This window comes from Podarcis liolepis (genome assembly GCF_965112155.1).
Source record: "Podarcis liolepis genome assembly, chromosome: 7".
Taxonomy (NCBI): Eukaryota; Metazoa; Chordata; class Lepidosauria; order Squamata; family Lacertidae; genus Podarcis; species Podarcis liolepis.
The window spans coordinates 82,202,335-82,215,390 of NC_139561.1; the positions used below are offsets into that span (position 1 = coordinate 82,202,335).

The following is a 13,056-nucleotide window of genomic DNA, read 5'->3' on the forward strand; positions in this document are numbered from 1 at the left end:
TCGGACGCAACAGAGAAGGAGGAAGAGCCTCAACCTTGCCTTGCCCTCTCCTCCTGGGCAGTGGTGTAGATTGGACCAAGGGGACAGGCAGGGACGTAGTTATGGATGGTGATTGGTGGGTAGAGCTGGCCCTACCAGGTGGGCAGAGTGTAGCAACCGCTTCAGGGGGCAAATGCTGAAGGGTGGCCAGTGGTTAGAGCTGTGTGGACTGCCCCACATGCCCACAGGCTGCATACTGGCTGCATACACACTGCACAGTTAAAGCACATCACACAAAGAATCCTGGGACCTGGGACATTGCATGCACACATGCGCATGGTGCTTTTCCATTTTTCTTTCCAATTGGCATTCAACAAGTAACTGGTGAATCTGGCAATTTCGGTTTCTCACTTTTCCACTCTTTAAGAATCAGTTCTCCACATTTCCACATCAGTCTCCTCTCTATATTTACGTCTTCATGAAAATCGACAGCAATTTAATGTGAATTTCTCCTAATACACACATCTCTGGATGCAATTTTGCCCAGCAACGACATTTTTCTAAAGCAATTCCCTTACATAATACATTTTTTGCAATATACATTTTTATGCACACTGTACCCTGGCATATACATTTTTGTACACATCGCTGGGCTGGAGAACTGCAAACTCCGAGAAGTGCAGATTTCAAAGGACAGCTGCTTCAGCGCACAGATTGTTTCAGAAAATGCAAATTAGGTAGGTTTGCCTATAAATGCAAACTGAACTGAATCTCTCTCGTGCCCGGCATCCAACATATTGTGGCTACTGATTAAGTCTAGTCCACATTGGGCTTGTTTTGGAGTTTTTTGCCCAGATTGTTGGTGGTGGTTTGCTTGTTTGCTTTTAGCAAAAAAAAAGTCATTCTGTAAAACCTCAAAAGAGTTCCCTTGAGCATATTAATAGCTGGCCTCCTGTTTCTCAGGCTGCCTACATACTAACAATTACTGTGCACTCACTGCAGTTCGTGCTGGATTTTTAATCTTGTCTGGGCAGAACCTGCATCCAAAATGCCTATGTATCCTTTTGTTTGGCATCTATCAGTCTTGGGGAAACAATGGAGGAGTTCGTCTTTGGGGGTGAGGTCAAACTCTTTGATGTTTGCAGTGCCTACTCTGGCTGTAGAGGCCGATGCAGGAGTGACATGTTCATGTTTTGTTGCAGCTGGGGCAGATGAAGGCATCCACTTGTGCCGCTGCAGATGCACCATGGTGTTTCGCGGTCAAATCGTGTACCCGTAGCAGTGACCAGAGGAGAAATGACCACTGGGACTGTACTTTGATATAAAAGGCTGCTGTTGGCTGTGTTGTTTCTCAAGCCAGCTTCACACCAACTGGAGTCATAGAATCATAGAACTGTAGAGTTGGAAGGGACTCTGTGAATCATCTAGTCCATCCCCCTGTAATGTAGGAATAGGTACTTGTCTGTACTTGTCTGTCCCATACAGGGATCAAACCTGCAACCTTGGCATTATCGGCACCACACTCTAACTGACTTAGCTATCCAGGCATGCTGTAAGTCCTTGAAGCCATTCCCAATTCGTCTGTAGCCAAGGTGGGAACACCTTTGCAAAGGGTATCGTGAACCCACCCTCATTGGACCTGTTTTTGGCTCTGTTGTTGTCGGCACTCACCACCTTAGTCTGCTACTAGAAGGAGTGGCTCTCTGTCCTCCTTCAGGCCTGGGGGTGGACTTTGGGGTTGGGACAAAAGCAGGCCTTCAGCCTGGGCCAGTGCAGAACACGGTGGAGGAATACAGATCGGAGGGCTAGCCCAAAGTCTTTCTTCCTCAGGGCATAAACTAGTGGGTTGGCCAAGGAATTCAGGTGGGAGAGCAACACAGCCAGGCGGTTCAGTGACTCATAGCGCTGGCAGTCGGGGCACAATAGCTGGACACAGTAAATGACATGCAGCGGGATCCAGCAAATGCAAAAGATGCCCACCAAGAGGAAGAGGGTGCGGGCCATCTGCAGCTCCCTTTTCTTGCCTGGCCAAGGAGCCTGGGACTGGAAGTGGCCACGGACTACCCGGAAGAGGTCAGCATAGATGCCCAACATGGCGGCCAAGGGCAGCAGGGTGCAGATCAGGAAGTTAAAATAGACCACGTACTCAGGGCTGAAAATGGAGGTGAAGGAACAGAGGCCCAGGTGTCCGCTGTGGATCTCAGAGTAGCTGAGGTTCTCTTGGCGTGGATAGACCTTGGAGAGGAAGCCTCCGTAGGGCAGGTCGCGGGCGATGATGACGAAGGCCTTCCTCTCGGAAGGGAAGCTGAAAGGCAGCGTCTTGTTGGTGGTCTCCACATAGTGCTGGAAGCGGTTCCAGCCCATCATTGGTGAGAGACCTATCAGCAGAGACAGCAGCCAGCAGAAGATCACAATGATCACCATCCCTCCCTTCTTCACGTGCACGGCGTAGCTGTCCAGAAAATAATCCTTGTGAGTGTCATGTGACTATGGAGTCAGGTGTCATTTGTCTACGGTCAACAAACAAGTGTTGCCTCCATTAGTAGCTCTTCCATTGCTACTCTAATCACATTGTCTAAAAACATTATTTAGACAAGCCTACCCAGATGCTTAGAAAGTCAGGGTAATTTTAACCTGTTTTAGTATTTTAACTTTTGTCTTTTTTTAAAGTACGGCTGGAAATTTTTCTTGATTTTACTGTTTTTATCTTTTTGTAAACTGCTTTGAGGGTTTTCTTTTTACAGTCAAGTCGTGTATAAATTTTATGAAATGAAATAATTATATATTCTCATATAGATTTTGAACTGTATTTTTACTGCTCCTTTTATTTCTTGCGTTTTATTGTTACAAGTGGAATTCTATGCAATGCAAATGGTAACACAGTAAAATACAAAATGAGAAATAAAAGAAGCAATAAAAATGCAATTGCAAAGCAGATAGCATCGAGCACAATACATTGCCATTCCTACAACTGGCAGAAAAATCATTTGAGTGGTCCACCAGAACCATCAGCGATTTTCAAGTGTTCCATGGAAGAAAAAAGGTTGGGAACCACTAGCATAAATGATGCATCCACATTTGAAGTTGGTCATGTGCATAGATGTTGTTGGCTCACATGCACTCACTCAGTTTCACAGGCTGGATGCTGAAGAAAGAACCCTTGGCTTACCTGTTGGGCAGCTTGATCTTCAGGTGGGCGTTGATGGCAATGACCAGCAGGAGGAGGATGGAGAACTGGGTGGTGACCAGTGGGAAGCAAGTGAGGAAGAGGCACGTGTAGAAACAGAGGACATACTCCATGCTGAGTACCATTGAGAAGGGGATGGCCAGGGCTCCCACACCAAGGTCGGCCACTGCCAGGCACACGATCAGGTAGTTGGTGATGCATCTCAGCTCCTTGTGCAGGTAGACAGTGGCACAAACCAGCAGGTTGATGGAGATAATGGCCACCGCCAGGACCCCTTCAAGAACGAAGAAACCAAAATACATGTCCATGAAGGTTGTTATTGTAAACGGCCTTTCACCGGACAACACAGTAATTCTGTTGTCCCTGCAGAGGAATGTCCTCCTTCAGCAGAATGGTTCCCACCAGGAACCAGGCATGGGACAGTTTCTTCTCTTTGATCTACATGGAACATCAAGGATCCATGTTCAGAAATCATTCTCTGTGTGCCTTATGACACATCCTTCCCTTATGTGGCAGTCCCAGCTCTGCCCTGCTATCGATAATCTGAACCTGTCTCTGTTTGCTGAGCGTTCTGCTAGCAAACAGATCAGATCAGCCCAGGCACAATATGGCTTTTTATGTGGTCCATTTAATGCTCGTGGATTAGGGAAGCACGTCTCTGAGGCAAGGCAATCAATGCGAGAGCTTAAATGAAATGGGATGTGTGGAAGCAGTGGCAATACAAACCACACACACACAAATGTATTACAGATGGGAATTATCAGAGCTTCTCATAGCGTCACAGCATGGTAGAGTTGGAAGGGACCGTAAGGGTCATTGAGTCCAACCCCCTGCAATGCAGGAATCCTTTTGCCTGATGTGGGGCTCAAACCCACAACCCTGAGATTAAGAGGCTCACGCTCTACCGACTGAGCTATCTCTTTTAGAATTTAGAATACCCACAAATCCAAAGCTCCAGGCATCCACACTTCAAATGTATCCTATGGGAAATGTAGAGTGGAGTCTCCCGTCCTCGCAGATGGCTCTTAGCTTTCGGATTTCACGTGTTCATTCACACAGACACACACACATATTTATGTATGTTTACGTTCCCCAACCAGCAGTGTGTGTGTGTGTGTTAGTGTGTGTGTAACACATTTTGGCAATTGTGTTATGTACTGAGTTGAATAGGATCCAAAATGCAGCAGTCTGATTGGTCCTAGAACAATAGGATTCAGAATGCAGCAGTATGATTGGCCTGCAGGAGCCACCCAATCCAGCTCCAGATGGAAGTGAATCCACAACCTGATTAGCCAATCACGTGCAGCGCATTGTGTAAATAATGTATATAAAGCAGATACTTTGAGGGGACTTTCATTCCTCCTCACTACTATGAGCTGAAGAAAGAGCATGAAATCCACTCTCGACTCTGAGTATATTTCAAACTGCTTTTACAGTTACCCTGTAAACAGGGTTGGAAGGAGCTAGTTTATTATTTATTTTATATATCACACCGTAACTGTAAGGAGCTTGAAGGCGGCGTACATGCTTCTCCCCTTTCTCATGTTTTATCCTCACAACAACCCTGAGGTAGGTAGAGATTACGATGACTGGCCCAAGGTCGCCTGGTGAGCTTTGTGGCCAAATGGGAATTTGAATCCTGATCTCTCAGGCCCCAGTACTGCACTACACTGTCTCAGTTGTGGGAATTGATCCTGATTAGGAATTAGGAACCTAGGAAGCTGCCTTCTATACAGTCAGACCTTTGGTCTGGCTAATTTAGTATTCCCTGCACTGACTTGCTGTGGCTCTCGAGGGTTTCAAGTGAGAAAAGTGAACCAGGGGTCTTCTGCATGCAAGTCAGTAGCGCTGCCACTGAGCTCCTTCCCATTAACTTTTCCTGGCTTTTGTCACCCTCCCCACCAATTGCATTTCTGCAAAGATCACACCATCCTGCTTGTTGGGTGTAATCTTTGACGCCTCCCTTTCTATGGAGGCGCAGGTTACAGCTACAGCAAAGGCGGCATTTTTCCATCTCCGCCGTGCTAAGCAGTTGGTCCCTTACCTCTCTTGCCTTGATCTCGCCACTGTGATCCATGCAACGGTCACCTCCAAGCTTGATTATTATAACTCACTCTACGTGGGGCTGCCCTTGAAACTGTCCCAGAAACTCCAGCAGGTGCAGAATGCCGTAGCGAGACTCCTTACCGGGTCCCTGCTGTGGGATCGCATTCACCCAGTGCTATACCAGCTGCACTGGCTCCCGGTGGAGTACAGGATCAGGTTTAAGGTGCTGGTTTTAACCTTTAAAGCCCTATACGGCCTAGGACCCTCGTATCTACAGGACCGCCTCTTCTGTTAGGCCCCACGGAGGACCTTACGGTCTGCTAACAACACCACCTTGAAGATCCTGGGCCCCAGGGAAATTAGACTGGCCTCGACTAGAGCCAGGGCCTTTTTGGCCGTGGCCCCGGCCTGGTGGAACGCTCACACACAAGAGACCAGGGCCCTGCGGGATTTGACATCTTTCTGCAGGGCCTGCAAGACGGAGCTGTTCCGCCAGGCCTGGGGGGGGGGTGCAGTTTGACTTACTTTCCTTTGTATAAAACAAGCCCGAAGGAGGCCCCCAACCCGCTCACGGGTCCTTGTATGATCAGTGGAAACAATTGGTCCTGACAATTATTAACCACTCTCAATTCCACCCTGATAATTGCCACCTGCCCAAATTTTAACTTGTCTGAATTAATTTTAAGATGTATTTTAATTACGTAATTGATGTCTGTTTTTATGCTTATTGTGTTGTTTTTATGATGTTAGCCACTCTGAGCCTGGCCTTGACCAGGATACAAATAAAAAAATATTATTAAATTTATTATTATTGTTCGCACCAGCTCTCCTCACTCACTGCTGCTCCCTTGCCCAACTCCATACAGCCTTTTCTCTCCCCCAGCTTCCTTCTCTTTACCTCTCTACCTCATTGCTTCTTCTCTTGCCCATGGTCTTTCCCTGCCTGCCTTTGTTGCTGCTGCTTCTGTTACCTCCCCTCCATCATCAACTCCATTGTTGTCCTTAAAGGTAAAGAGATCCCTGACCATTAGATCCAGTCGTGGACGACTCTGGGGTTGCAGCGTTCAATCTCGCTTTATTGGCCAAGGGAGCCGGCATACAGCTTCCAGGCCATGTGGCCAGCATGACTAAGCCGCTTCTGGCGAACCAGAGCAGCGCACGGAAACGCCGTTTACCTTCCCGCTGGAGCGGTACCTATTTATCTACTTGCACTTTTGATGTGCATTTGAACTGCTAGGTTGGCAGGAGGAGGGACCGAGGAACGGGAGCTCACCCCGTCGTGGGGATTCAAACTGCCAACCTTCTGATCAGCAAGCCCTAGGCTCTGTGGTTTAACCCACAGCACCACCCGCGTCCCTATTGTTGTCCTTAGGGTGACATTAAATGGCCAGCAAGTTCCTACTTTCCCACTTTGCAGTGCACAGAAATCTGGTTCTTAGCACTTGCCACAGACTTGGAGGTATGGATAGCGATGGATCCCCTCCTCCTTCATGAGCAAATTCAATCTGTCCCCGATGGCTATTCACTAAAATCAGGTGCACATCTCAATTGGAACCTCATCCATTCTGGCCATTTCCCAGAATGAAATATGGCACATCAGAGGGGGAAGTATAGGACATCAGGGAAAGGAAATGCATCAGTATGTCAAGCGAGCTTGTTAGGAGATTGTCAATGTTCTCTGGTCTGCACAGATTGCTAACTGCCCTTCTTGGAAACAGGAGACCCATTAGAAGAAACAGGATAATCCCGCTGCCAAAATTGGAAGGGGTAGATATTTATTTATTTTTGTAAGCAAAGCAATCTCATCTCTCACCAATTCCCCATTTCTTAGTTCTTAATTTTATATTAATGTTGCGAGCTTTTCTTGTGCTCATTAAAAATCACAGGAGCAGCCCACTGGGGAGTTTGCAAGGCACATTGAAATAAACGGAATGTGACATAGCCATAAATGCTTTTCCATTTGCTAACTCACTGCACTCAGTAAGTTCTCAGTGAACAAGGCCTGTTGTTCCAGTTTGCCTCATCCCTTGGAACCAGGAGCACAGGGAATTCAAGAACAATGGGTTTCCTTCCCCAAAAGATGTATCTTCCCATTTTGTCACAAAGTGCTGATGCGCTGCTATTAGCTGTGCAGGATGCACGACAGCAACACCTAGTGACAGATAGGGAGTATGACAAATACTACAGCGCTGTATTTAAAACATTGGCCAAAGAAGGAGGAGGAGTGAAGGATGTAAATATTTTAAGAGCAAGAAGGAAGCACCCAAATATTGCAGAGAGGATATATGTTTAAACAAAAACCTGTAGCTATTAAAGACACCCATGTAGTTTGTTGTTGTTTAGTCGTTTAGTCATGTCCGACTCTTCGTGACCCCATGTTTGTTTGTAGCTTCGAGAACACTGTCCAACCATCTCATCCTCTGTCGTCCCCTTCTTCTTGTTCCCTCCATCTTTCCCAACATCAGGGTCTTTTACAGGGAGTCTTCTCTTCTCATGAGGTGGCCAAAGTATTGGAGCCTCAGCTTCACGATCTGTCCTTCCAGTGAGCACTCAGGGCTGATTTCCTTAAGAATGGATACGTTTGATCTTCTTGCAGTCCATGGGACTCTCAAGAGTCTCCTCCAGCACCAGAATTCAAAAGCATCAATTCTTCGGCGATCAGCCTTCTTTATGGTCCAGCTCTCACTTCCATACATCACTACCGGGAAAACCATGGCTTTAACTATACGGACCTTTGTTGGCAAGGTGACGTCTCTGCTTTTTAAGATGCTGTCTAGGTTTGCCATCGCCTTTCTCCCAAGGACCCATGTAGTTATGATTGTTTAAACTCTCCCCATCCGTACTAGAATGATGTACTGCCGTCATGATGTTTAGTGTATGAGCACTCAGTTTGATGCAATCCAGACCTATACAAATTTACCAGGGAGTAAGTTCCATTGAACACAACAGGGCAATTCACGGATTAATATAATTGCACTGTTATTTATTTAAGGTTATTTAAATACGCCTGTTCACAAAATACACCACAGTTGTTTACATATTCAAAATACGACCATTCTTCAAACCAAGCAGAAATAACATCACAAAATAGCCGTAAAACATGGGATACGGCAGTTTTCAAAGACCAACTGCAATCAGTACGTTTTTATCTAGTCGGCCAACAGGGAGGCAGTGGTGATACTGTCGTGGAATGAAGATTCCACCTAAACATTAGGAAGAACTTCCTGACAGTAAGAGCTGTTCGACAGTGGAATTTGCTGCCAAGGAGTGTGGTGGAGTCTCCTTCTTTGGAGGTCTTTAAGCAGAGGCTTGACAATCATATGTCAGGAGTGCTCTGATGGTGTTTCCTGCTTGGCAGGGGGTTGGACTCGATGGCCCTTGTGGTCTCTTCCAACTCTATGATTCTATGATTCTAAGTTCTAGAGCATTGGTGCTACAACAGAGAAGGCCCTGTTCTTGGTAGTGGCCAATCTAGTCTCCCCATAAGGTAGAATCTGAAGCAACCCAGGCCCCATCAAAATATATTAAATGCTGGGGAGGCTCACATGGGAGGTGGCAATGCTAAAGAAAATCAGAGCCCCTAAAGCCATTGATGGCTTTAAAAGCAAGAACCGGGTCCAGAAGCAAATTCTCGGTCCAGGCAGATGATTCAAAACAGGTAAGATAGGTAACAGTTTGTTCCTGCTAACAAGCAAGCTACTATACTCTGTGCTTGTTTCAATATTCCAAATGCTCTTGAGGAATGAATTCTACTTACATGGAATGTGTTTTGTGTTGCGGGCGACCTGGTAATAATGGCAGAAAACCCCTTGGAAAGTATACCATTAGAAGCATTGTCAGTTAAAAAAATAAGTATGGAAAAAGAATGGGCAAAGTATAGAGAGTTGCTAACTGAGGAGGAAAATCAATTAAAAGTAAAAAAAGTTTGAAGACATAAGACATCTGTTAACTGATTGGCTCCTATATCATCAATTAAATGATTTTCAGGTTGGATAAAGGAGTCAGTTTTGGTAAAGAACTTTTGATAATGCAGAAAGAATTGTTGGAAAATAATGAAAGAGTTATTTTCTGTCAAATATGTATAAATTGTGCTGGAATGGGAAACAAAAGATGAGGAAGTAACATCTGTAATGATACACTGGGCAAGAGATGTGGGATATAATATAATATACAATAATGGAATGAGGATTTAAAATTTATAGCCTGCTGTACGTTGAAAGATAATTAAATGAAAATGATGTATAGATGGTATTTGACTCCTACAAGACTAGCAAAAATGTATAAGAACTCGACCAACATATGTTGGTACATTTCATCATATGTGGTGGATCTGTAAAATAGCTAAGGCCTTCTGGGAAATGATTTATAATGAACTGGAAAAAATGTTTAAAATAACTTTTGTTAAAAAAACCAGAGGCCTTTTTACTAGGTATAATATGAGAAGAGTTACCAAAGGATAAGAAAGTGCTGTCTATGTATGTGACGACAGCAGCAAGAATGCTATTTGTCCGGTGATGGAAAGAAGAAAGAGCCCCATCGAAAGAAGAACGGATAATGAAGATGATGGACTATGCGGAGACAGTAAGGCTGACAGGGAAGATCAGGCACCAAGAGGGTAACAGATTTACAGTGACAAGAAAAAGTATTTGATCCCCTGCTAAATTTGCAAAGGGAACAATACTTATTTCACTCATTATAATGCACATCAATCTCTGACTTTTGTCTTCTGGGTTTCTGGGGGTTTTCCTGTTGTTATTCTGTCTCTCACAGCTACAATAAACCTACCATTAAAATTATGGACTGCTCAGTTCTTCGTCAGAGGGCAAACGGACAAATTTAGCAGGGGATCAAATACCTTCCCCCCTCACTGTAACAGAGAATGGCATAACTTTATAGACTATATTAAAGAACACTGTAAAAATTTAAAAATGTTAGCAGGATTGACATAGCATTTGTGATTTAGAACAACAAAGGATAAAAATGAAATATAATACTTTGGATAAATGCATTTTGTTGTTTTTTATTCGTTTAGTCGTGTCCGACTCTTCGTGACCCCATGGATCAGAGTACCCCAGGCACTCCTATCTTCCACTGCCTCCCGCAGTTTGGTCAAACTCATGCTGGTAGCTTCGAGAACACTGTCCAACCATCTCGTCCTCTGTCGTCCCCTTCTCCTTGTGCCCTCCATCTTTCCCAACATCAGGGTCTTTTCCAGGGAGTCTTCTCTTCTCATGAGGTGGCCAAAGTATTGGAGCCTCAGCTTCAGGACCTGTCCTTCCAGTGAGCACTCAGGGCTGATTTCCTTAAGAATGGAGAGGTTTGATCTTCTTGCAGTCCATGGGACTCTCAAGAGCCTCCTCCAACACCATAACTCAAAAATAAATGCATTTAGATGCAGTTAAAAAAGGAAGATAAATTTTGGAAGCCAAGGGAGGGGTAGAGGGAAGTCCGGGGGTTCAGGGAACCCCATAAAAGTATTGACATAGACTATGGTTTAATGTAAACATGTGTAAGAGTGTGTGCATTAAAATTGTTTTTTACTTTTTAAAACTTTGAAAATGTTTTTTTTTTTTTAAAGGAATGTGTTATGTAATTTGGCATGTACCTATATGGCGATTAATGTGCATATACAGTAAAAGTTCCAGCTGCCACTGCTGCACTAGGTAGGAGCAGCCTCAATGCATATTTAAAGAGGCTTGTAGCAACCAGCCCAAACTGCCTCTCCCCGCCCCACCCCCACCCCGCAAACCTCTGGTAGCAACCAGTAATCACACAGGTGCTCCCCCTCTTTTGAGAAAGAGGGCTTGTCCACCCCAGGGCAAAATGTGGACCTCATCCCAGTGTTGTCCCAAACCTCCATTTTAAATGTGGAGGTTTTCAATCCTAGCCTTTTTGGACTTTCCAACAATTTTTTAAAAAACCACCCATATTTAAAAGGGGAAAGATCCAGAGCAACACTGGGATAGGGAAAGATGTCATGTGGGCAATCCTATGTTATTGGAGAGTAAAGGGACCCCTGACCATTAGGTCCAGTCGTGGCCGACTCTGGGGTTGCGGTGCTCATCTCGCTTTATTGGCCGAGGGAGCCGGCGTACAGCTTCCGGGTCATGTGGCCAGCAGGACTAAGCAGCTTCTGGCAAACCAGAGCAGCGCACAGAAACGCCATTTACTTTCCCGCCAGAGCGGTACCTATGTACTGTATTTTTCGCCCCATAGGACGCACTTTTCCCCCTCCAAAAATGGAGGGGAAATGTGTGTGCGTCCTATGGGGAGAATGCAGGCTCTCGCTGAAGCCAGGAGAGTGAGAGGCATCGGTGCGCACTGACCCCTCTCGCTCTCCAGGCTTCAGGAAGCTATTCGCAAGCCTTGCAAGCCCGACGGGAGTTCCCGCGGGCTCACAAGGCTTGTGGGCAGCAGCCTGCAGCCCCGGCGAGTGTCCGCAAGCCTTGCGGGCCCAGCAGAAGGTCCCGCCGAGCGCGCACGAGGCTTGGGGCGGCAGCCTGTTGCCCGAAGCACGGGGAGCCCTCCGGAGGGCTCCCCATGCTTTGGGTGTCTCCAAGACTTGCGCGCCTGGCAGGAGGTCCTGCCGGGCGCGCCCGGCTTCAGGGGAGTGTCTGCAAGCCTCGCGCGCCCGGCTTGGGGCGGCGGCCTGCAAGCACGCGGAGCCCTCCGGAGGGTGCCCCGTGCTTCGGGCTGGTGTGCGCAAGGCTTGGGGCGGCAGCTGTGGCGGGGGGGGCGATAATTTTTTTTTATTCATTTCCCCCCCAAAAAACCGTGGTGCGTCCTATGGGCCGGTGCGCCCTATAGGACGAAAAATACGGTATCTACTTGCACTTTGATGTGCTTTCGAACTGCTAGGTTGGCAGGAGCAGGGTCTGAGCAATGGGAGCTCACCCCGTCACGGGGATTCAAACCGCCGACCTTCTGATTGGCAAGTCCTAGGCTCTGTGGTTTAACCCACAGTGCCACCCATGTCCCTTATTGGAGAGAAATGCCGGTGCAAATTCACATTTTACTCTCATGTGGATAAACCCAGCTCATCAGCACTGCAGGCTGCAATTCCAGCACATCCACCCACCACAGGGGCAAAGATTGAACCCTGGATACATGCAGCAGGGTGTTGTTGCGCAGCACAGAGGGAAACTGGCTCTGAGCATGTTCTGCTACTGCATATATTTCAGAGCTGATTTCTTGCGCACCATGGATTCCAGAAGGGAATCAGTTTAAGTTGTGCCTGGCTGCAGAAGATGAGGAAGGGAGAAAGAAGGTATCAAATTTAACAACAATGCACTAGGTCAAGGTGATAATCATTGTAGATGCTCCTAAACCAACCATCCCAGAGATGGTGCCGTCCAGATGTTGCGAACCACAACTCCCACCAGCTGGTATAGCCAATAGTCATGGATGATGGGAGTTGTAGTCCCAAAACATCAGGAGGGGATCAGGTTGGTTGAAGGCTGCTTGAGTCAAATACAGCAAGACCGCTACTTATGCAAACTTAACTTGTGTGCATTCAGCTTTATGTGTGTGGATTTTTATTTTTTAAGGGGGTGGGGCTCGGAGGGAAATGACTTTGGCAATCCCACCTGCCATTGAACCCAATGTGTTTTGACTATACACAATTTTGGCTTTAGGTGTGAAGGTGTGATCCTTGATACAGTGGTACCTCGGGTTACAGACACTTCAGGTTACAGACGCTTCAGGTTACAGACTCCACTAACCCAGAAATAGTGCTTCAGGTTAAGAACTTTGCTTCAGGGTGTGAACAGAAATCGTGCAGTGGCGGTGCAGCAGCAACAGGAGTCCCCATTAGCTAAAGTGGTGCTTCAGGTTAAGAACAGTTT

General features: G+C 46.4%; 1 protein-coding gene across 3 annotated transcripts; it reads right to left on the reverse strand.

Moving 5' to 3' along the window:
- Positions 1 to 211: 211 nt before the first annotated feature.
- On the reverse strand, positions 212 to 4,314 carry LOC310712034 (adenosine receptor A1-like). Of its 3 annotated transcripts, none has more exons than XM_083514538.1 (3): positions 4,109 to 4,314; positions 3,149 to 3,440; positions 212 to 2,431 (listed from the first exon to the last, which is right to left on the reverse strand). In XM_083514538.1, the coding sequence occupies exons 2-3, from the start codon at positions 3,289 to 3,291 to the stop codon at positions 1,693 to 1,695; spliced, it is 882 nt and encodes a 293-aa protein (XP_083370664.1). In that variant the 5' UTR covers positions 3,292 to 3,440; positions 4,109 to 4,314; the 3' UTR covers positions 212 to 1,692. The 3 variants fall into 3 exon arrangements, with proteins under 3 accessions (XP_083370664.1, XP_083370663.1, XP_083370665.1); XM_083514537.1 differs by having other exon boundaries at positions 3,149 to 3,604; XM_083514539.1 differs by lacking the exon at positions 4,109 to 4,314 and having other exon boundaries at positions 212 to 1,416; positions 2,126 to 2,431; positions 3,149 to 4,046.
- Positions 4,315 to 13,056: the final 8,742 nt, after the last annotated feature.